The sequence below is a fragment of the Elephas maximus genome, chromosome 8, assembly GCF_024166365.1.
Source record: "Elephas maximus indicus isolate mEleMax1 chromosome 8, mEleMax1 primary haplotype, whole genome shotgun sequence".
In the NCBI taxonomy this organism is placed as follows: Eukaryota; Metazoa; Chordata; class Mammalia; order Proboscidea; family Elephantidae; genus Elephas; species Elephas maximus.
Window position 1 is genome coordinate 12328071 of NC_064826.1, and position 23784 is coordinate 12351854.

The following is a 23784-nucleotide window of genomic DNA, read 5'->3' on the forward strand; positions in this document are numbered from 1 at the left end:
CTGAAGGATTTGTCGTGATAAGACAGGGTAGAATGTTATTCCTGAAATTGTAGCCATTGCACAATAAAGCTGAACTTTTAAATGATAGGTTAGGATGATATGTGAAACAATAGCCCACACTAGCCTCTGTAACACGTAGCGTAACAATGTGATAATTATAAACTACACTTTAGCCTTCACAACTTCAAGTGTAATTTAATGAATAGATTAACAAGGAGCAAAAAAGAAAGGGGCTGCCATTCGCACAGGCCTGTTTTTGCCACACACTGTGCAAACGCGTGACTATTACTGGCTCATTTAATTCTCAGAATCCTCTTGGAAGTGGGACATTGCCCTCCTGTTCTATAGGCTCAATTTCTGCAAGATTAAAAATGCTTACCACCCAGTGAGAACACCCAAGTTAGTCCTGACGCAAACCTGGTGGTATTTGTACTATGCTAGGATGACGTCTAGGAGTCCTGGTGGTGCGGTGGTTAAAGCGCTCAGCTGCTAACCAAAAGGTTGGCGGTTGGAACCCACCAGCCCTTCTGAGAGAGAAAGACGTGGCAGTCTGTTTCTGTATAGATTTACATACAGCCTTGGAAACCCCGTGGAGCAGTTCTACTCTTCCTATAATGTCGCTATGAGTTGGGATTGACTTGACAGCAATGGGTAGAACGACTCCTAAATAAAACCAAAAAATACCCCCTAACCTGTTGCCGTTGAGTTGATTTTGCCTCACGGCAACCTCATGTACTAGAATAGAACTGCGCTCCATAGGGTTTTCTTGTCTGTAATCTTTACCGAAGCAGATCACCAGGCCTGTCTTCGTGGAGCCATTGGGTGTGTTCGAACCACCAACCTTTAGTTCAGCAGATAACTGCAAACATCTTGTACCACCAGGGTCCGTAAATACAGCACATTTAATATACAAACTTAAGAATATTTTAGGAAGGAGTGTCTATTAAACCAACCACAATTGCAAGGAACTAACTCTGCCCCGTGGATCAAATATTATCACTGTGGTTGATAATGATTGAAAATGAAGCAGCCTAGACTATTTCAAAGCTCTCTTGCTGTACTGCCTAATGAAAAACCTCCTTCTTTCATTTCTTGTTCCCTCAATCCACTTTATGAAATGACCTATGAAACTGCCTTGTATCTGCCAAGATGACCATCTGTATAAATGTCATTACTTAAAACACCCCCAAAATGTTCATGTGAGAGAAGAATGCTTGGCTTGGACAAGAGAAACTGATACGTAGACAAGGAGGTTGAGAACTGTCAATGCAAGCTTTGATCTCACTAACTCGGAGGTCGTACATATCTTATAATTAACTGGGAGCCTGTGATGCTTTTGTTTCAGTTAAAAAAAAAATAGTTCAATCAAATTATCCCTAGCCGATGTTGTCCGTATTTCCTGTTATGCAAAACCAATAGTCACCTGAACAGTAAGATGAAAGTTCATGTTATATTATATAGGCTGACTTACAACTTCCCAACCTGGATTTTCACATTGATAAGTAATGATGGTAAAACTAACAGATACTGTTCATTAACCTAAGGCCTGTCAGGTGGAGTCCCTGGATAGTGCAAACAGTTAATGCGCTTGACTGCTATCCAAAAGGTGGGTGGTTCAAGTCCACTCAGAGGTGCCTCGGGAGAAAGGTCTGGTTATCCACTTCTGAAAAATCAGCCATTGAAAACCCTCCGGAGTACAGTTCTGCTCGGACACACACGGGGGCGCCATGAGCCGGAGCTGACTGGGAGACGTCTGGGTTTTTGCCTGTCAGGCACTGTGTTCTATGCTGTTTAAGCGTTACCGCATTTAATCCTTGACTCTGTGAACTAGGCTTTCTTGTCTCCATATTTCACAGAAGGCAGTCGAGCTGAATGAATTTAAGAAACTTGTCCAGGGTCACCAACATTTAAGCTGGTTTTTGAAGCAATGTCTCTCTCTCTCCAAAGCCCATGACTTTAACTACTTCTCTGTATTGTTTGTAATTAGATATTATTTTAGATAACAGGATTTATTGATATTGGCTGAATGAGAGTTAATGTTTGGACATTTCTTCCCATTATTGTCATCGTTTTCCTTGCAGGGAACCAAAGTCCTGCAGACATTCATGTGGTACCTGAACCCACGGCAAGTCTTCGATCTTTCTCAGGAAGGACCCAAAGACGCGTAAGTCCAGAGATAGCTTCCATGGCTCTCATCTGCATTAGGAAGGGGAGAAGGACTTTCTGCTTTGAGGTCAGGCTGTGTTACGTGATTGCTCTGTGAAATGTTTTCTGACCATTTCTCACCAACTTTCTCACCTCTAGCTTCCTCCCTTTACAACTTCATCTGTTGGTTCTCCCCTACTCTTTTTTGAGTTACTTCTCAGTTAAGGAGTCTTCTATTGGGTCGTTTACTGCTTACGTATCTGTAGCTGTGACTCATCAGCTTGTCCTCAGGTTGAGGTAGGATCCATCCTATTTCCATTTATGCAGGTTCATAAACGGAGGTGCACCTTGATGGCGGGCGTTAGCGTGTCTGTGTGGATGGTGACCGTATTTGTTTGGGAACATGTTCATTTATTTGGATTAGAGGCTGTGTGTGTGTGTGTGTGTGTGTGTGTGTGTACGTTCGCATGTTTGAGAGAGGCTGGGTAATTGATTCTACCTATGGAATCCATACCAGTGTTGGGGAGACATTTTGATTGCTGCTCAGTCTCTTTTTTCAGTTTCTCCAAAATCTTGTTCTCTTGTTTTGTTAAAGTGTTGAGAATTAGATAAAGTCTTGATCTAGATGATGTGTATCGTTTCTCTTCTCCTTGGTGGAGGGGTGCATGGTGGGAAAAGCAGGGACCCTTCTGCTATCTTTTCATTCCCTTTTTAACCCCATCTATTAAGACAGTTCAGATATCATCTTATAAACATTGGAACTTAGGGATTATCAATTATTTTTTTAGCTAAGTAACAATATCAGAGACAAAGGAATATCAACTTAGGTGATTTCCAGATAAATGGTGTTCTTGTACGCAATGGATAAATTACATATTTTAAGAGTGCACAATAACATGAAATATGAAAATTAATTTCTACTATTATTCTTTTAATCTATGAAGTCTCTTCTGCCACTAGAGTTTGCTGTAAGACTTCGGTATTCTTTCCTCTATCTGAATATACCAAATTGGCTGCCCTGGCTTTTGCCCTTTCAGATACTTAATTTTCTTAAGATTTTATCATTTTCGTAAGACTTAAGGTACGTAGACACTTCCGAGGTGACTATGAAGAATATGGTGGGACAGGAAATAATTTCAGAAAGACAGTTATTTTATTTAAATAGGTGATGTTTTCTAGAACAAAACCTTTTGCAGTTTCACTTAAGTAAACTTTTTATCAAGGGCAGTATCATTTTCTTGAGGTGGTCAACAAGAGAGATAAAATGGTCTAATTTCAAGCAGACAGACGCTAAAGAAAGAAAAAAAAGAAGCATAAATAAATCTTGCCACTGTGGGTGGGGTCCGTGAGTGGGGCTGTGTGCATGAGTGAGGGAGAGAGAGAGAGATGGAATTGTGGGCGTGGTGGTAGTAATGGTAGGGTAGCTGCCCTTTGTCACTCTTTGAAAAAAAGGTTTCCTAGGATCACCGTTGGGAAGTATAGGCTTGAAAAAGAAATAGATGCAGTTTATAAAATATATAGAGGAAATATACAAGGACTAGTGATTACCAATTAATGATGAGAAAGGAGGAGAGAGAGAGGAGAGAGAGGGATGGGAAAAGAAAGAGAAGGGAGTGGAAACTAATGAGGAGAATGAAGTGTATGACACGTTAATAGGAATTATGGGAAATAAAATCTAGGGAATCCTAAAATCCCATTCCGCTGTTGGCCATTTAAAAAATAATATTGGTTGCCAACCTCTGATATAATTACTGCAGTCCTTCCTCTTGTGGCCACTCGGTAATTAGTTTGGGTGGTGTTGTCGTCCTCATGATTGTACATTTTCTCCAGTGGAACGTTCCCCCACTCCTTTTTACCGTGTGTTTGCTCATTGATATGGCTGGTGACGTGTTCTTTCATCGGTGTCTTTTTCTTCTATTTCCTCTGCAGGCTTGAGTTGTATAGAAAAGTACCGAATCTTCGGATTCTGGCCTGTGGTGGGGACGGAACGGTAGGTCTTTGTATTTGAATCCAACTCTCTCCTGTATCTCCGCCACCTTTCTTATGTTTTCATTACTGTGGTGCTCTTTCTCCATTCTACCTCACAGTGTCTCCCTACGACACACCCCCTCTCTCTCATGAATCAGTAGGGTTTGAAATAGGAGCCCTGGTGGCACAGTGGTTAAGTTCTCAGCTGCTAACTAGAAGGTCAGTAGTTGGAACTCACCAGTTGCTCTTCAGGAGAAAGATATGGCAGTCTGCTTCTGTAAAGATTTACAGCCTTGGAACCCCATGGGGCAGTTCTACTCTGCCCTGTAGGGTCACTGTGAGTCACAATTGACTCAAAGGCAGTGGGTTTAAGGGTTAGAAAGGTCTTTGTATCTCCTCACAGACACATACTTGATCCTTCTAAATTATGTTTCCTGCCCATAACTGTCCTATATCCTTTCCTGTTCCTCAAGGGAAGGATGTGGTTAAGTCATTAGATATGAAGATTATAGACAGCCAGATTCTCTTAAAAATGTAAGCTGAGCTAGCTCCATTTGTTCTTATGTTTGGTATGAAAATTATTAAGTAGAAGTACATCAACACAATTGAATTATTTTAACTTTTTTTTAGTGGAAATAAAACTCAAAAGATTGACTAACATTGGATTGCCTTAAAGATCATTGATTAGTCTCATTTGTATTCATTTTTAAAAAGATGGAATTGGATCGAAGTTTAATATCACAGATCTATTTTCCCCAGTTTATTATGTCCCATCTTTTTCTCCATTGGGCCTCTCCTTATGTACTTCTGGAGCCCTGGTGGCCCAGTGGTTAAGAGCTCAGCTACTAACCAAAAGGTTGGCAGTTTGAATCCACCAGCCACTACTTGGAAACTCTGTGGGGCAGTTCTACTCTGCCCTATAGGGTCGCTATGAGTTGGAATCGACTTGATGGCAGGGGATTTTTTGTTTGTTTGTGTTGATCTAGTTAGCAAAGGTAAAGAATTGGGAATAGTGTCATTTAACTCTGCTGTCCGCTGTTTTTCTCTTCTGAATTTAGGATCTATCCCCACAGGATCTAGAATTTTATTATGAAATGAACTATCTTTAGTTGTTCTGTAAGCTCCCGAATTAGAATGTTTTATTCTCAGAGGTAGCAATGAAGTCTTCTCTCTAGTTTTCTCTCTCATTGCACCTAAGCACCCAGTACAGCATGAGACACATTGTATTCTAAGAAATGCCACTAGAATGAAATAGAACATGATTCCACTGGTCCCAAAAGACACTGTGGAGAAAACACATTTTCTCAGCTGGGAAACACTGCATGCATGGCATTTACCATTCCTGGAGATTCACAATGGAAATTACCATCTTACCAAATTTGTTAAAAAGTCTTACAGCAAAGAAGCTGAACCTATTTAACTTTGTGTAACCCAGTGTCATGGACTGAATTATGTCCCACCCCCCACCCAATGTATGTATCAATTTGGCTGAGCAATGATTCCCCATATTGTGTGGTTGTCCTCTTTTTTGTGATTGTAATTTGATGTTAGAGAGGACTAGGGTGGAATTGTAATTTTATGTTAAAAAGGATTGAGGTGGGATTGTAACACCCTTACCAGGTCACATCCCTGATCCAAACAAAGTAAAGGGAGTTTCCCTAGGGTGTGGCCTGAGATAAAAGGGAAGGGAAGCTAGCAGAGAGAGGGAACCTCATACCGCTAAGAAAGCAGTACCAGGAGCAGACCATGCCCTTTGGACCTGAGGATAGTGCTCTGAGATGCTCCCAGACCAAGGGAAGACTGATGACAAGAACCTTCCTTCAGAGCGGACAGAGAAAGAAAGCCTTCCCCTGGAGCTGGCGCCCTAAATTTGGATTTCTAGCCTACTGGACTATAAGAGAATAAATTTCTCTTTGTTAAAGCCATCCACTTGTGGTATTTCTGTTATAGCGGCACTAGATGACTAAGACAGAATTTGGTGCCAAGAGTGGGGTGCTGCTCTAACAGATACCTAAAATGTAGAAGTGGTTTTGAAGCTGTGAATGGATAGAGGAGCAGCAGCGACAGAGAACTGGCAGCACAGAACCAGGAGACCAGTGCCAGACAGCACTGGAGCCAACTCACAGAGCAAGCGAGCTGAATGCTTTTGTGCAGGAGGCTTCCTAGCGGAGTGGGGTACCTCCAGGCACTTATGGTGAGTTACAGAGCTTTGGAACACTTGCCCAGAAGGGCAGATGCAGGCGTGATGCCGGAGGAGACGAGAGGCCAAGAAACCAGGAAGCAGAAGCTGAAGAGACAAAGAACACAAGAAGCCAAGCTGCGTTGGTCTCAAAAGGTATGGCCATGACCTCAGGGGTTTCAAAGGGTGGAGCCATGGCCTCTGGTGTTTCTAAGGGTGGAGTTGCCACTCAGATGGACTAGGAAAATTGTGCGCCTAAAGCCTGGAATATATATGGATCTCTCCCAGTCAGTTGGCCAGGAAGCTGTGTTCCATATTTCTTGGCATAGACGAGCGAGCACCTCCAGCACCGCATCCATTTGTTGAAACATCTCAATTGATATGCCGTCAATTCCTGGAGACTTGTTTTTTGCCAACGCCTTCAGAGCGGCTTGGACTTCTTCCTTCAGTACCATCGGTTCCTGATCGTATCCTACCTCTTGAAATGGTTGAAAATCAACTAATTCTTTTTGGTATAATGACTCTGTGTATTCCTTCCATCTTCTTTTGATGCTTCCTGCGTTGTTTAATATTTTCCACGTAGAATCGCTCACTATTGCAACTCGAGGCTTAAATTTTTTCTTCAGTTCTTTCAGCTTGAGAAATGCCGAGCACGTTCTTCCCTTTTGGTTTTCTATCTCCAGGTCTTTGCACAAGTCATTATAATACTTTACCTTGTCTTCCCGAGCCACTCCTTGAAATCTTCTTTTCAGTTCTTTTACTTCATCAATTCTTCCTTTTGCTTTAGCTGCTCAATGTTCAAGAGCAAGTTTCAGAGTCTCCTCTGACATCCATCTTGGTCTTTTCTTTCTTTCCTGTCTTTTCAATGACCTCTTGCTTTCTTCACGGATGATGTCCTTGATGTCATCCCACAACTCGTCTGGTCTTCGGTCACTAGTGTTCAGTGGGTCAAATCTGTTGTTCAGATGGTCTCCAAATTCAGGTGGGATATATTCAAGGTCATATTTTGGCTCTTGTGCACTTGCTCTGATTTTCTTCAGTTTCAGCTTGAAATTACATATGAGCAATTGATGGTCTGTTCCACAGTCAGCTCCTGGCCTTGTTCTGACTGATGATACTGAGCCTTTTCATCGTCTCTTTCCACAGATGTAGTCAGTTTGATTTCTGTGTGTTCCATCTGGTGAGGTCCATGTGTATAGTTGCCATTTATGTTGGTGAAAGAAGGTTTTTGCAATGAAGAAGTCGTTGGTCTTGCAAAATTCTATCATTCGATCTCCGGCATTGTTTCTATCACCAAGGCCATATTTTCCAACTACTGATCCTTCTTCTTTGTTTCCAGCTGGAAGAGATCCATATTTATGCCTATTCCAAAGAAAGGTGATACCAACTGAATGTTGAAATTATAGAACAATATCATTAATATCACATGCAAGCAAAATTTTGCTGAAGATCATTCAAAAATGGCTGCAGCAGCATATCAACAGGGAACTGCCAGAAATTCAGGCCAGTTTCAGAAGAGGATGTGGAACCAGGGATATCATTGCTGATGTCAGATGGATACTGGCTGAAAGCAGAGGATACCAGAAGGATGTTTACCTGTGTTTTATTGACTATGCAAAGGCATTAGACTGTGTGGATCATAACAAATTATGGATAACATTGTGAAGAATGGGAATTCCAGAACACTTAATTGTGCTCATGAGGAACCTTTACATAGATCAAGAGGCAGTTGTTTGGACAGAACAAGGGGATACTGATTGGTTTAAAGTCAGTAAAGGTGTGCGTCAGGGTTGTATTCTTTCACCATACCTATTCAATCTGTATGCTGAGCAAATAATCTGAGAAGCTGGACTATATAAAGAAGAACAGGGCGTCAGGATTGGAGGAAGACTCGTTAACAATCTGCGTTATGCAGATGACACAACCTTGCTTGCTGAAAATGAAAAGGACTTAAAGCACTTACTAATGAAGATCAAAGACCACAGCCTTCAGTATGGATTGCACCTCAACGTAAAGAAAAGAAAAATCCTCTCAACTGGACCAATAAGTAACATCATGATAAACGGAGAAAAGATTGAAGTTGTTAAGGATTTCATTTTACTTGGATCCACAATTGACACCCATGGAAGCAGCAGTCAAGAAATCAAAAGACTTATTGCGTTGGGCAAATCAGCTACAAAGGACCTCCTTAAAGAGTTAAAAAAGCAAAGATGTCACCTTGAAGACTAAGGTGTGCCTGACCCAAGCCATGGTATTTTCAATTGCATCATATGCATGTGCAAGCTGGACAATGAATAAGGAAGACTGAACAAGAATTGATGCCTTTGAATTGTGGTGTTGGAGAAGAATATTGAATATACCATGGACTGTCAAAAGAACAAACAAATCTGTCTTAGAAGAAGTACAACCAGAATGCTCCTTAGAAGCAAGGATGGCGAGACTGCCATACTTTGGACATGTTGTCAGGAGGGATCAATCTCTGGAGAAGGACATCATGCTTGGCAAAGTACAGGGTCAGCAGAAAAGGGGAAGACTCTCAACGGGGTAGATTGACACAGTGGCTGCAACAATGAGCTCAAACATAACAACGATTATAAGAATGGCACAGGACCAGGCAGTGTGTCATTCTGTTGTGCATAGGGTCACTATGAATCAGAACCGACTCAATGGCACCTAACAACAAAAACAAAGCCTGGAAGGTGGAGCTGAAGCCCAGGAACCTCCACTCAGAACCCAGAGAGTATGGCCAATTCTTAAGAGTCTAGAGGGCAGGGCTATTGTGTAAGTTGTCTCAGAGAACAGATTATTTTCAAAGCCTTGAGGGCTAATGCAATGTGTTCTGCTGACTTGCTTTGTGCTTGTTATCCCTTCTTTTCCTCTATTTTCTCCCATCTGTAATGGAAACGTCTAGCTCGTGCCTGTTCTGCCATTGTACCTTTGGAAGCAGATAACTTGTATTCTAGATTTCACAGATGAAGAGGAATTTTTGGATATTGGACTTGGAGTTAAGACCTTTGCTATGATATGATGGAATGAATATGTTTTTCATGTTGCAAGGATATGATTTTTTTGGGGACCAAAAGGTGGAATGTCGTGGACTGAATTATGTCCCCCCCAAAATGTATGTATCAGTTTGGCTGAGCAGTGATTCCCCATATTTTGTGGTTGTCCTCTATTTTGTGATTATAATTTTATGTCAGAAAAGATTAAGGTAGAATTGTAATTTTATGTTAAAAAGGGTTAGGGTGGGATTGTAACACCCTTACCAGGTCACATCCCTGATCCAATATAAAGGGAGTTTCCCTGGGGTGTGGCCTGCACCACCTTTTATCTCTCAAGAGATAAAAGGAAAGGGAAACTAGCAGAGAGTAGGAACCTCATACCACCAGGAAAACAGCACTGGGAGCAGAGCGTGTCCTTCAGACCTGAGGTTCCTGTGCTGAGATGCTCCCAGACCAAGGAAAGACTGTGATGACAAGGACTTTCCTCCAGAGCCGACAGAGAGACAAAGCCTTCCCCTGGAGCTGGTACCCTGAATTCAGATTTCTAGCCTACTGGACTGTGAGAAAATAAAATTCTTTTTGTTAAAGCCATCCACCTGTGGTTTTTCTGTTATAGCAGCAGTGGATGACTAACACACGCAACGTTCTCCAAAATTATTTGGCCATAGCATTTTGATTTTCCTCACAATACCCATTAAATTTCAATCAGGTATTGTGTTCCAGGGAATGTGTATTTAGGGATATATTAGTATGAAATTTTCCCAACTTCCTTTACTAAGAATTACATCCAGACTGATCCCCTGAGAGTAGATCTATTGTGGTTTTCCTAGGTCAACCATCCCCCATACTAGTTATCTTTAAAGAAAGGATAAACTCATTGTGACTCTTGATTGCAGGCCATTTCCTTATTTCAGACACTGCTTACCATCCTATATGTCTCCAGGATCCCACTCATGTCTTTTTTCCTTCTCCAAATCCCAGTAACAGTAGCAGACACACTGAGAATCTGCCAGATGTCATCCTGAAGTCACAGTTCTTGTTCTTTCTTAACTTAAACGGGCATGACCTCAAACCCACATGAGTTCCCATTACATACTCCATACCTTGGACTTTATGACTGCATGTTGTGACCTACCTCACAGACCTCTCCATCTTCCTCTTAACCTCCCTGTCACAGCTTTTTCTCCCCGCCCACCAATTTCTTTTTCCTTTCCTCTCACAGCAGGTATGTGTAGGGGGCACTGTGCTAGGTTACGTGGTACTGAGGCATTCTCTGCTCTTAGATAAGCATTTGGAGACATGAGACTTTCAAAGCATAAAGGCTAAGGAGAGAAGAGAGCCTAATCCTGACGGTTATGAAATGCCTATAATTATGGAGGAGGCGCCAGAGACCAAAAGGGGAATGAAAAGGTAGAAGAAGGACAACCAGTAGTCTTCTCTGTCAGAAAAACAAACCAAGGCAGGCGTTTGGAGAAGGAGCTGGTGGTTCTATCCTCAGGGAGAGACTGAAGAATTACCATGAATTTCATGGAGACTAGGAGATAACTGGTGGTTTCTTAGAAAGCAGTTTCAATAGAGTGATTGGACCAAACCTTGAATGATGAGGAAGTGAGGTGTGGTACATCCCTAATGAGCTCCTAATAGCCAGATCTGATTACAGACTTTATTCGAAGACTCTCTGCCACCATTAATATCACCCATCTCCTCAACACATGCCACCTGGTTCTTCTTCGACTTCCCCATCCGTTCTTTTCTAGCACCTCTTCCTTACGTATGCCATAAGGAATGGGTCTTCCAGAAGGTGAAATCTTTTTTTTGTGTGTGTGTGTTCTAGAGACTTTTTCCTCTAGCGACCTTATCTCTGTTCCTAGCTTCAGTTTTCTACCCTTCCACGTAACTCAGAGATGCCCTAGACATTTATACTGGGGTGTCCCACAGTAACTTAGGGCAGCCATGTCTGAAATAAAAGGAGTGTACTTACCTAAGAGTTGAAACGTGCTTTCGAACTAATTGTTTGTGTCAAGAGTCACATCTGTAGACCAGCCTCTTCTAAGGGGAAACCAGGTATGATTTTTACCTTGCTTTGTTAAAGTAAGGTGCTTTATGAAAAAATATATGGGGTTTATGAAGTGTGTATCAAGGTAGATGATTGATGTTTTTAGGTTGGTTTGTTTAGAATATGAGACTTTTAATTTGGAGTGGGGATGAGGTTTCTGTAAGAAAAAGGCAGCCTGCTGATTCATGAAGGAGAGCTGCTGCATTTTGGCAGGCGGGGTATCTTTTTCTAGGGTGTCAGGTATATATTTGACACAAGGTATTCAGCCTTGGGAAACCCTGGTCGCGTAGTGGTTAAGAGATACGGCTGTTAACTAAAAGGTCGACAGTTCAAGTCCACCAGGCGCTCCTCGGAAACTCCATGGGACAGTTCTACTCTGTCCTTTAGGGTCGCTGTGAGTTGCAATCAACTTGAGGGCGACGGGTTTGGTTATTCAGCTTTTAGTGAGCGAGCGCATCCATCACTGTAGGAGCCGTCAGAAGCCCGTCAGAGCAGGGCCAGCGCTCCAGGACCAATCAGAAAGGCAGCATTTTTGCCTGATTGAATCAAATCCATTGCCATTGAGTTGATTCCAACTCATAGCTACCCTATAAGACAGTAGAACTGCCCCATAGGGTTTCCAAGGAGCTGGCTGGTGGATTCGAACTGCCAACCTTTTGGTTAGCAGCCAAATGCTTAACCGCTGCACCACTAAGATGAATAAATATTAATCCTTAAATCATATGAATTTAAGTACAAGAAGTATTATTCAATATACAGAAATCTTGCATTAATTTTGAAAAAATTTCTTAGGGTTCAGTATTGCTTTATTTTGTACTCTGTTAAAGTTTTTATAAGATTTTTACTGGCCAGTTTTTTCAGAAGTAGACTGTCAGGTCTTTCTTCCTAGTCTGTCTTAGTCTGGAAGCTCCGCTGAAACCTGTCTGCCATGGGTGACCCTGCTAGTATTTGACCTACTGGTGGCCTAGCTTCCAGCATCACAGCGTCACAGTGACATGTGAGCCACCACAGTGGGCATGTTGATGGACGGTGGGGTGTTCAAGTAAGAAGGGCTTGAATCTCCTGTTATTAAAGAGTACAAGGAAGCAGAGTTATGTATCTCCCAGTGCTGCAGCTGGAGGAGTTTGGCTCTGACCCTGGTTCTGCCGTGAGTATTGTGTGCCTTTGGCAGACCCTTGAGTGCCTTTTGAGGTTTTCTAACCCTGCAGAGGGACACATTTGGGTCACTAAGGTTCTTCACAGCTGTGGCATTATAGTAGTGCAGACCGTTGCCGTTCAAGAGAAGTATAAGGTGAACCGCCCTTGTGGTTTTTAATTTTCTAGAAGACACTTTTAAAAAAGGAAAAAGGAGCAGATGAAATTTAGCTTTAATAATATATTTCAGTTAACCAGATATCCAAAATATTATCATTTCAACATGTAATCAATACAAAAATTATTAATGAGATATTTTGTGTCCTGTATATATACCGTCATTGAAATCAGGCGTGTAATTTTACCCTTATAGCACATCCAGCTGAAACTAGTCACATTCACGTGCTCAACAGCCGCATGTGGCCAGTGGCTACTGCATTGGACAGGGCGGGCGAAGCCTCTTTGTAACTGGTTTGCAAAGTTACAGGCATCAGGTAGTCTGGTCCCATCTCTGATCTCTAACCAAAACCAAACCCATTGCTGTTGAGCCAGTTCTGACTCATGGCAACCCTATGTGTTACGGAGTACAACTGCTCCCCAGGGTTTTCTTGGTTGTGATCTTTACAGAAGCAGTTTGCTAGGCCTTTCTTCCGTAGCGTTGCTGTGTTGAATGCTCCTTAGAAGCAAGGATGGCAAGACTTCATCTCACATACTTAGGACATGTTATCAGGAGGGATCAGTTCCTAGAGAAGGACATCATGCTTGGTAAAGTACAATAGGTCAGCGAAAAAGAGGAAGATGCTTAATGAGATGGACTGACACGGCGGCGGCAATAATGGGCTGAAACATAGCATCCCACCGGTGGGATGATTCGCAAACTTGGGGTCTCAGCTGAGACCCTCGGCTTTTCTATAAGTAGAGAAATAGGAAGAGGGTATTTTGCATCTTTAAAACTGGACTTTTAATGATGTAATGAGGAAAGAGGGCACATGACTGGGCAGCATTCCATTCTGTTGTACGTGGGGTCACTATGAGTCAGAACCAACTTGAGGACACCTAACAACAACAGAGGCACCACAGGCTGAGTTATGATAGCCTAGGTAGGGAAGAAAGCATCATTGTCCCCTGACAGAGATAAGAAGATTATTCCAAGCCCCCTTGCTCCTCAATCTCAGCCTATCTGGATCTCATCTTTCTCAAGAGTAAGCCAAACAACCCAAACTCGCTGCTGTCAAGTCAGTTCCAGCTCATGGTGACCCTGTGTGTGCTGAGTAGAACTGTTCCATAGGGTTTTCAATGGCTGTGACCTTTCAGAAGCAGATCGCCAGGACTTTTTCCCGAGATGCCTCTGGGTGGGTTTGAACTGCCATCCTTTCAGTTGATTGGCAAGCGCTTAACCATTTTGTGTCACTCAGGGCTCCAAGCACCTGGTATGCTCCCAGCAGCATTCACGGTGGATGAGTGAATGAATATTCTCTAACTACGTTGCGTGTCAACGAAGCTCTTACCTTGAGTTTTATCTTTTTTAGGGCTAATTTTAAACACCATTAACAGGTGGTGGCTTTGTAAACTATTAAGTGCAAATATAAATAAATACATCAAAAGGAAGAGTAATATGTGCATATTAGAAAGGGTCGCCCAGTTGTCAAATGATGTCCGGGTTTTCTTTCAGAGTTGAAAATGCTGCTCCTGTTTTCCTTTGATTTCTCAGGCTGTGTGTCCCCACTTTTCTGCCTGCGTGCCATGCCAGGCAGTAAAACCATGCTCAGTTGGAAGAAAATGTCAACTCACTGTCCCCTCCACTCCTCTGCCTCCTCCGTAGTGGTCACACTGGGGACTGAAAAGGCTGTTCACGATGCACTTGGTAAACACACAGGGGCAGCCAGGGCTGCAGACAGACAGGCCGGGCGGCATTGACCAGCTGCTGCTGCTGCCACCTTGCCTACTGGGGCAAAGTGAGGACCTGAAGCCCTGGGCCGTCAGCCCTGCTCTTCCTAACACAAAGGAAGGAGATTCTGCAAACAGGAAAAACAATTTTGCCCCATCAAGACAGCTTTCTTCAGTTCTGGTGGAAGGTCTGTGTTGTGCAGAAATTAAATGATGTAATTGGACCCACAAGCCACTCTGCAAGAAAGATATGGCAGTCTGCTTCCATAAAGATTTACAGCTTTGGAAACCCTATGGGGGCAGTTCTGCTCCATCCTATAGGGTTGGAATTGACTCCACAGCAGTGGATTTTTTTTGGTTTTTTTGGGTTCAAGTCATAGTAACAGCACCCCCTGCCCATGAAGGGCTTGCTGTCTACTCTTCCAGCAGGGATGGGTCCTGGTTGTTTGAAGGTAGAGCCTCTGATGACAGCTTGGGGGCCTCAGCTGTTTTACATCATTTTGCTGTTATAAGAACAAAGTCACGGTTTATTACCCAAGATCTTTTCTCTTCCCTGCTATTGTAGATGCCTCTGCTTCCATCTCTTTTTTTATGGTACTTTTCAATAGCAGGGCACTCTTGCTTTTTCTGTTTCTGGTAGTGTGAAGAAGAAAGACTTCTCGATGTGACAGCAGCCACTGGTGGGATGATTCACAAACTTGGGGGTACAACTGAGACCCTTGGCTTTTCTATAAGTAGAGAAATAGGAAGATGGTATTTTGCATCTTTAAAACTGGACTTTTAATGATGTAATGAGGAAAGACGGAGAAAAAACATATTTGAATCATTGTAGCTCATGTTAACTTAGCATTTCTGGTTTGTCAGGTACGTGGTAGGTGATTTCTACATGTTATTTAATTGACACAACAACCCTAAGAGGCAGGTATTATTATTATCCTCCTTTTACAGATGAGGGAGTGGGGACTTAGGGACTTTAAGTGACTTCCTTAAACTCACCCAGCCAGCCAGTGGTGGAGCTGGCTTCATACCAGCTGAGCCTTCCTGCTTGGGGCCCTACACCCCTGAATTATGCTGCCTTCTGAGGAAGTTGGCCATTGGGTTGCGATGACATAACTGTTGAACAAGAAAAACTATTTGGGAGCTGTGCACAGGAAAGACACAGACCCAACTCCACCGAAGACTACGAGCCTGGTCGTCCTACCACCTCCGCCAAAGACCGCCAGCCTGGTTGTCCAGGAGAGAATTTCAGGCAAAAATTTGAGGAGGAGGAGGCATTTTCTGACCCCAAGCGTTATGTGATGATGAAATACCAAGATCATCTTCTTGTATTCAGGGGGAACTTAAAAATTTGATCCATTGTCTATTGGAATGGATATATATTGATTGTTGTCATTGTCATTAAAAATTTAGGTACCATCAAATTGATTTTCAACTCATAGTGACCCATATGACAGAGTAGAACTGCCTCATAGGGTTCCTGGACTGTAATCCTTACAGGAGCAGGTTGGCAGGTTTTTCTCCCACGGAACTGCTGTGTGGGTTCGAACTGCCAACGTTTTGGTTAGTAGTTGGTTACTTAACCGTTGTGCCACCAGGGCTCCTTTTGTCAATGTATGGATTCACAGGTATAATGGATAGAATGTATCGATTCAACTTGTAAAAAAGAAAAAAGCAAATCAAAAAGGGGGCAGATCCTTTGCTGTCAAATCAGCTGCGTGTTCCTTCTCTGTGTGGGCCAAGTGTAGGAGGAAGGAGGTGGTGAGGAATGAGGTCCCCAGGGCTCACGCCGTTCCATGGACACAGCCAAGTGTCATGTGGATTGTTGACATTTTCTGAGAAAATACATAGGAACAGAGCAGAAGAAGCCTTGAGTGAGGGCAATTATACTGATGAAAGGATGGTTAGAAGACAGCCATGGTGACTTACTTCCAAGTCATGTCGAAATTATCTGTATCTCATGGGCAGTGAAGAAATCTCCTAACGTGTCAGTCTCTCTTAGTATTCACATCCCTCATGTGACTGAGAATTTTTCTTTGCAGGCTCATCTTCAGAGGAGGGTGTTTTTGTCTTGATTGCCTTTTCATTATCTCTACCAAGGAAAGCGAAACATCGTTCAACTCAACAGAAGACAAAATTTTCTGATTTAAATCTACATAAAAGAAAATGGGCAGATTCAGGTGTACAGATAGCAGAGGGAGGCTGAATGATGGTGCCTCCCACAAGTTGTAAAGCGAACACCTTCTTTGCCTTCTGCACGGGATGTTGAATTCGGTTTCCGTTAACATCCGCTGCAGAGCTGGAGGTTTGTGATTCGCTCAGGGGTGTTTGGGTCTGCAGTCGGTGCTCCCTGGTTGCTTGGCTGTCTGGGTTTTCATGTTCTTTTAATGACTTTTAAAGCCACTTCCCTGTAGTCTGTTAGAGAGATCTACTTTTACTGCCTTTAGTTTGCGCTTTTAGCGTTGTGGAAACAGTGTCTAGCACGGTCCTCAGAACTAATTTAGCAGCTGGCAAGCTTCATTAGCATTGTGAGTAAAATAAGAGTTAAAAAAGCTCTGGGTAGGGGATGCTGAGCCTCTGTTAAGGGCGATAGAAACAGCGAATGGTGATGGTTGAACAACGTGGTGAACGTAATTAATGCCACTGAACTGTGCATGTGAAGATCGCAGAAATGGTGACCATTTTGTTACCTACATATTTACCACAAAAATAATAATAAACCATGGTCAGAATCTGAGGATTTGCCTTGGAGTAGATTTCCCAGTTTGGGGGAACGGGTGGACTTGTTGACATTTTCCAAGGTCTGATTTTTGTTTACCACGATGAATGAAGGTTTTAATATGTCTCTCCAGAAGGTAAACACAATGTAGATGGCACTGCTAGACGGGCTGGTTTTACATCCTGTGAGAGGAAAGGACTTTAGATTTGGAGCCATGAGACCTGACTCTGTCCCTACTCTGCCTCTACCAATTATTTAGTCTCGGGCAAGTTACAGAATCTCTCTGTACATCAGTTAATAAACATGCAAATGAACTGAATTAGACTTAGCAACTTGTGAGGTTTCTCCCCATCATAGGGTTGGCGCAGGACTGGGCAGCGTTTCCTTCCATCGTTCATGGGGTTGCCATGAGTTGGGGCCAGCTGAACAGCAGTTAACAACAACGAGGTTTCTTCAGCTCTAGAAATTTCAAGTCTATGCTGCTGTCTCCGGATGGTCAGGCCATATGTAGAATATTGGGTTTAGCTCTTTATTTAAAGATTCTCGGTACCATCATGGGCAAGAGGCTGGCCTTTTGGAGTTAAACCCATTGCCATTGAGTCAATTCTGACTCATAGTGACCTTACAGGGCAGACTAGAACTGCTCCATAGGGTTTCAAAGGAGCAGCTGGTATATTCGAACTGCTGACCTTTTGGTTAGCAGCCATAGCGGTTAACCATTTGCACCACTAGGGAGTGGAGCTAGGCAGACGTAATTTTGAATGTCAGCTGTACCACACAAGTGAGGGGATGTTGAGCAGGTCACTGAACTCAGTTTCGTCATCTATAAAGTGCATACGGAAATTGTATCTGTCTTATAGAGTTGGTTTAAAGTTTAGTAAGAGCATTTGTTAAAGAACTGTGCCCAGGGCCTAGCACATAGAATATGTCGATTTTGTTACTGTAAACTCCTTGAGAGGGGCAATCTACCTTATCTATCCTATCGTCTCTCAGCTCATTTATCTCTTTATCTCAGTTGCTCAGTTCTGTGCTTTATACATAGTGCTGTTCAGTAAATATACTGTCAAGGCTTAATTTTCAAAAAAGTTTAAAAAACACAACTCTCACACAAATATAGAATGAATACATGTCAAAAATGAACGTAGTCTTCCAACCCATGAGCATAGAATATCCCTTTATCTGCTTCAGTTTTCTTTCATTTCTTTCAGTAATATTTTAAAGTTTTCAGTATGCAAGTCTTTCACTTCCTTGGTTAAATTTATTCCTGCTGTCATTGTTGTTAGTTGCCATCAAGTTGATATTGACTCATGGCAACCCCACGTGTGCAGAGTAGCACTGCTCCATACGGTTTTCAAGGCTGTGACCTTCCAGAAGCAGATCACCACACCTGTCTTCTGAGGCACCTCTGGGTAGGTTTGAACTGCCAACCTTTTGGCTAAGAGTCAGATACCTAACTACACCACCCAGGAACTCCTAGGTATATTCTTTTAGATGCTATTGTAAGTGGAATTATTTATAAAATCCTGATACATGTTGCTGGGAGAGAGATGTGGCAGTCTGCTTCCGTAAAGATTACAGACTTGGAAACTCTATGGGGCAGTTCTGCTCGTCCTATAGGGTTGCTATGAGTTAGAATTGACGGCAACAGGTTTTGTTTTTTTGGGAAACATGCTACAAAAAATGGGTGAACCTTGAAAGCATTATGCTGAATGAAATAAGTCAGTCATGAAAGGACAAATATTGTATGATCTCACTTATATGAGAGGTCTAGAATAGGCAAGTGTATAGAGACCAAAGTTTATTAGTGGTTACCACGGATGGGCAGAAGGGAGAGGAAAAGGGGAGCCCATTGTTTAGGGGGCACTGAGCTTCTGTTATGGGTGATGGAAAAATTTGGAAATGGATAATGGTGATGGTTGAACAACTTGATGAACATAACACTGAGCTGTACATGTGAAGATTGTGGAAATGGCAAAGGTTTTGTTACCTCTGTATTTACAACGAGGTGGTCAAGCTGATTTATTGAAGAGTTTATTGAGAATTAAAGGAGAAGAAGGCACACTAAATTCAAGACACATTGGTTAACATCCTGCCCGTCCTGCCAGGGAATAAAACCTTAACCTTTCAGGTTGTCTTCCCTCCTTGACATTTGCACCTCTATGTGGCAACAATGGACCCGTTCATCTGCAGCCACAAAGTCCCTGGGCAGGCCTCTGCAACGCTGTTCTAGGATGACCTCGTAGGGACATGCAAGTTTCTCTTTCCCATTTCCAAGTTTTAGGTAATTTTTCTAAACAGTCCTAATAAGACTAAGCCCAAACATATTATTTATCTCAGGCAGAAGAAGATGAAGTAGGAATATGATTCTAGTATGTAAGTATCTATTTTCTTGAAAACTTATGCTAAGTACTAGGTTCATCCATAATTATGTTTCCATAACGTTTCATTAAGGAGAATATGGGAATGTTTAGGAAAACACCACTCATTTCCAAGGTCACGCTATAGAGGATGATCATTTAGAGTGCTTATGTGGCCGTGCACCGTGCTCAGTGAGGGTCTCGTATATTTTAGTTTGATCTATAAACAACCCTGTGAGGTAGGTATTATTATCCCCATTTACAAATCAGGAAATTAGTGAGGTAGAATCATTTCATCAAGGTTACACCGTTAGGTGAGTCAGAGTTGAGATTCAGCCTGATTCTTGTTTTCACTCCGGTGCACAAAGGTACATTGCCCTCCTGAATCTTAAATTCTCCTACCTTCCAAAGTAGACCTCTAGTTAAAGATAACACGTCCTGGTAGCACAATCATTGAGCACTTGGATGCTAACCAAAAGGTTGATGGTTAGAATCCACCAGTGGCTCCATGGGAGAAAGACCTGGTGATCTGCTTCTCTAAAGATTACTGTTGCTGCCGAGTTGATCCTGACTCATAGTGACCCTACAGGACAGCGTAGAACTGGCCCAGAGGGTTTCCAGGAGGTAGCCAGTGGATTCATACTGCCTACTTTTTGGTTAGCAGTTGAGCTCTTAACCACTAGAAACCCCTACGGGGCAATTCTACTCTGTCTTACAGAATTGCTATGAGTCGGAATCTACTTGCTGGCACCGAGCAACAACAACAGCTAAACATACCAATGAATGGGTCCAGTTTTATTTACATGGTGGTCCATGTGCAGACGGCCCCTTTCCTTCTCAGAGGGCTGCCATTCTGGAACTGCCTGAGACATGTGAGCTTCCTGCACCCTAGCCACTGTGCTAACACCCACCATCCCACCCCAGCGCGGTCAAGTCGATTCCGATTCATAGCGACCCTATACGCCAGAGTAGAACTGCCCCATAGAGTTTCCAAGGAGCGCCCGGTAGATTCGAACTGCTAACCCTTTGGTTAGCAGCTGCAGCACTTAACCACTGCACCACCAGGGTTTCCTCTGCTAACACATAAGTGTTTTAAGGAGAAACAAAACTGTCCTACTCAGCTCCATAAAGACTCGTCCCCACAAGTTGCCTTCCCTATTGTTGATTTCTCTTTCTTTTCTGTCTTCTGGCCTCCGATACGTCTGTAGGTGGGCTGGATCCTGTCCATCCTGGATGAGCTGCAGCTGAGCCCCCAGCCCCCTGTCGGGGTCCTTCCTCTGGGGACAGGGAACGACCTGGCCCGCACGCTCAACTGGGGTGGGGTAAGAATGTTTCCCAGGGGCTGCCCACACCCACAGGTTCACAGACATAAGGGGGCTCTGCTGCTGCCACCAGAGGAACAAGTCAGAAGGGGGAACAAGTGTCCATGGCCCCACTTCATCTGGTAGCTTCCTCAGGTTTAAGCTTACAATCAGCTAGTGGGGAGGGAAAGCTTAGTAGGAGAAAATGGCGGTAGCTGGACGGGCCTCGGACTTTTTGAGTTGTCTACGAAGACAGATTGGATTGACCTCAAGCCTTCATGTAAAACCTTCAGGCCAACTTGAATTTTCCCGGATACTGGGCCCTGGCCAGGCAGCAAATCTGGTTCAGATTTATAACCCTTATTTTAGGAGAGTTTTGGCTTTTTGGGGGCATTTGGTTTTTCTGATCAGTGCCGTCACAGATTTAGTTATACAGGTCACTAACTTCTCCTTCCCACTGTGGAGTCAACTATAGGTAGGTTTAGTGGGAAGTAGCTCCACCTGTCACCAGCCAGACATAGTTACTTTTGTTTTTTTAAGCACTAAGATGGTAAGAAGGCACGATATACTGACACTTCAGCCTCACCAGCGTTTTATCTGCACATATGAGACTATTGCCTGTGAAAACTATTCTCCATATGTTAGCAAATATGAATCTGGCCTTTGCATGAGTTAACTTCCCACAGGCATGTTTTTTAAGTAGGTGGGGAGGGTATAAATAAAAATATGTGTACATGAAGCCACTCACTGACTATGTGTTAACGCCTCTCCTTCCAATCAACAACGGGTATCTTTAATCATGCTGTTGGTAATGAGTCTGCTAGGAGTAAGTCATGCTTGTTAGGGCTCAACCTCAACCCAACCTGTCCTGGGCGTGGAGGCAATGGTATCCTACAGGTGAAGGAGAGGCGAGTGAGAAGGTGTTAACAGAAGCAACTTGTCAATCGGATTGATTGATTGATTCTTGATTCCCCTTCCCCCTTTCCACACACACTTGCTCTGTGTTTCCCTCAGGTACCTCTAGTAGGAGGCCAAGGGAGTCCAGGCCTTACCCTGGTAAGAGCAGCCATCTAGCCTAGCCTGCAGTGCCTACCAGTGGCTATCGGTACTAGGCGCCGGCCAAAATTATTCCTCACTTCAAATGAGTTAGTTAGTATTTGTATGTCCATTCTAAGTAACTCAAAGCAAACATAGAGTTTCCTTTCCCAGCCTTGCTATTGTAAAGTAAGTAGAGATCTATCGTAGAAGGGCCCTTCCTGGCTTATGTGGGTGTGGGCTACACTGGCCACTGCTCTGGACACCAATGGACGTGTTCTCTGCTCCCGCAGGGCTACACGGATGAGCCTGTTTCTAAGATCTTATGCCAAGTGGAAGACGGGACAATTGTCCAGCTTGATCGCTGGAACCTCCATGTGGAAAGAAACCCAGATCTGCCTCCAGAAGAACTTGAAGATGGCGTGTGTAAGGTTAGAGAGCTCTTTCTTCAGTGGAAAGGGACCCTGGGGCGTTGGCTTCCAGAATATACCCCTGGCAGGAGGTTCATGTACCAGTCGTCCCTCCAAGATGATGGGACAGTGTTTGAGTTTAGGACTCTCAGGGCCATTGAGTATAATAAACCAAAACAAAAAAAAATTTACTGTGGAATCAACTCCGATTCATGGAGTAAACTCCGATTCATGGAGTAAACTCTGATTCGTGGAGTAAACTCCGATTCATGGAGTAAACTCCGATTCATGGAGTAAACTCTGATTCATGGAGTAAACTCCGATTCATGGAGATCCCATTTGTGTCAGCAACGAACTGGGCTCCATAGAGATTTCAGTGGCTAGTGTTTTGGAAGTAGGTCACCAGGGCTTTCTTTTGAGGTGCCTCTGGCGGGACTTGAACTGTCAACCTTTTGGTCAGCAGCTGAGTGTGTTAACCGTTTGCACCACCTGTGCTTATGCCCCATAGACCTTTGAGACCTAGGTTCCCTCCTGGCCTCCAGAACTCAGGGCTTGGGGGCAGTTCGCTCTTCTGCACTCCCTCACTAAAAGGAGTGTGTCCATTTCCTAGTCTGTCCAGTGTAAGCAAACCCTTTACCTATAAGAAGATGAAAAAGGTGTATGTTCTGAAGTGTCAGGCACATGGTCTTTCAGTAGAAAGACACCTTCTTGAGACTTCTGGTCTGATTATCACATATCCTTTGTGTTAGGAAATGCTTTTGGTGTATCTTCCTTATTAAGCCAGGTCTACCACTGGGTTAGAACTTGGAGATGCCTAAATAAGTTTTTTTACTTAGATCCCATTTTCCTTCAGTGATGGAGCTGTTATTTCACCCAACAATGAACCAAGGAACATAGTTGTAAGCAAGTTAACGTGGAGTTACAGTTCAACACTTGGATCTAAGTGCTAGCCTCAATTTGAGGTAACTTTGGTAGGGTGCCGAGTAGCCACTTCCTCCGTATTATTTGCCACCTTTCTTCTACAATAGTGTTTTCAAACTTCCGAAAGCACAAGAATCTCCAGGTGTGCTTGCTAAAGTGCAGATCGCAGGGCCCAGTCCCCCGAGATTCTGATTAAGTGAACGCAGACTGCAGGCCCAGGCATAGCGTTGGAACAGCATCCCTGTTGCATTAGGCCTGCCACTGTTTGAGCTAGGATTTCATGGATTGTCTCGTTCTCCACCTCCTGGTGATGCAGAGATTTCCCTGGGATGACTCAGTCCCTTCCTGGTTTGACCCTCAGCAGAAGAGACTCAGGCCTGGAGTGGGTGCTGGGCAGTCTATTAAACAGCACTCTAACAAGACAAGACAGCAGTGGTGCTGATAGTGGGGTACTCTGCAGCCAGGGAGTCACACAACCAGAAGCTTGTCCATCCAAAGATGGGTCTCAGTTTGGGCTCTGACTGGCCCCCTTTCTTATTACCTGAGTTATGTCAGGGGTTCTTCTCGGTTATTCCACTTTAAACTGATCTTGCAGAGGTAAGCATTATTGTAATCCTCTATGGACATCGCATCTGCTGTGCTCCTGAAAGGCCCCTCTGCTGTTACCATGGTA

General features: G+C 43.4%; 1 protein-coding gene across 1 annotated transcript in view; it reads left to right on the top strand.

Moving 5' to 3' along the window:
- The window catches only part of DGKI (diacylglycerol kinase iota), a 491936-nt gene that overhangs the window by 262979 nt on the left and 205173 nt on the right, over positions 1-23784 (top strand). Inside the window, exons 11-14 of the mRNA XM_049893911.1 lie at positions 2082-2164; positions 4075-4135; positions 20653-20766; positions 22074-22211. Of these exons, the coding sequence (XP_049749868.1) occupies positions 2082-2164; positions 4075-4135; positions 20653-20766; positions 22074-22211 (396 nt within the window). The remainder of the gene's footprint in view (positions 1-2081; positions 2165-4074; positions 4136-20652; positions 20767-22073; positions 22212-23784) is intronic.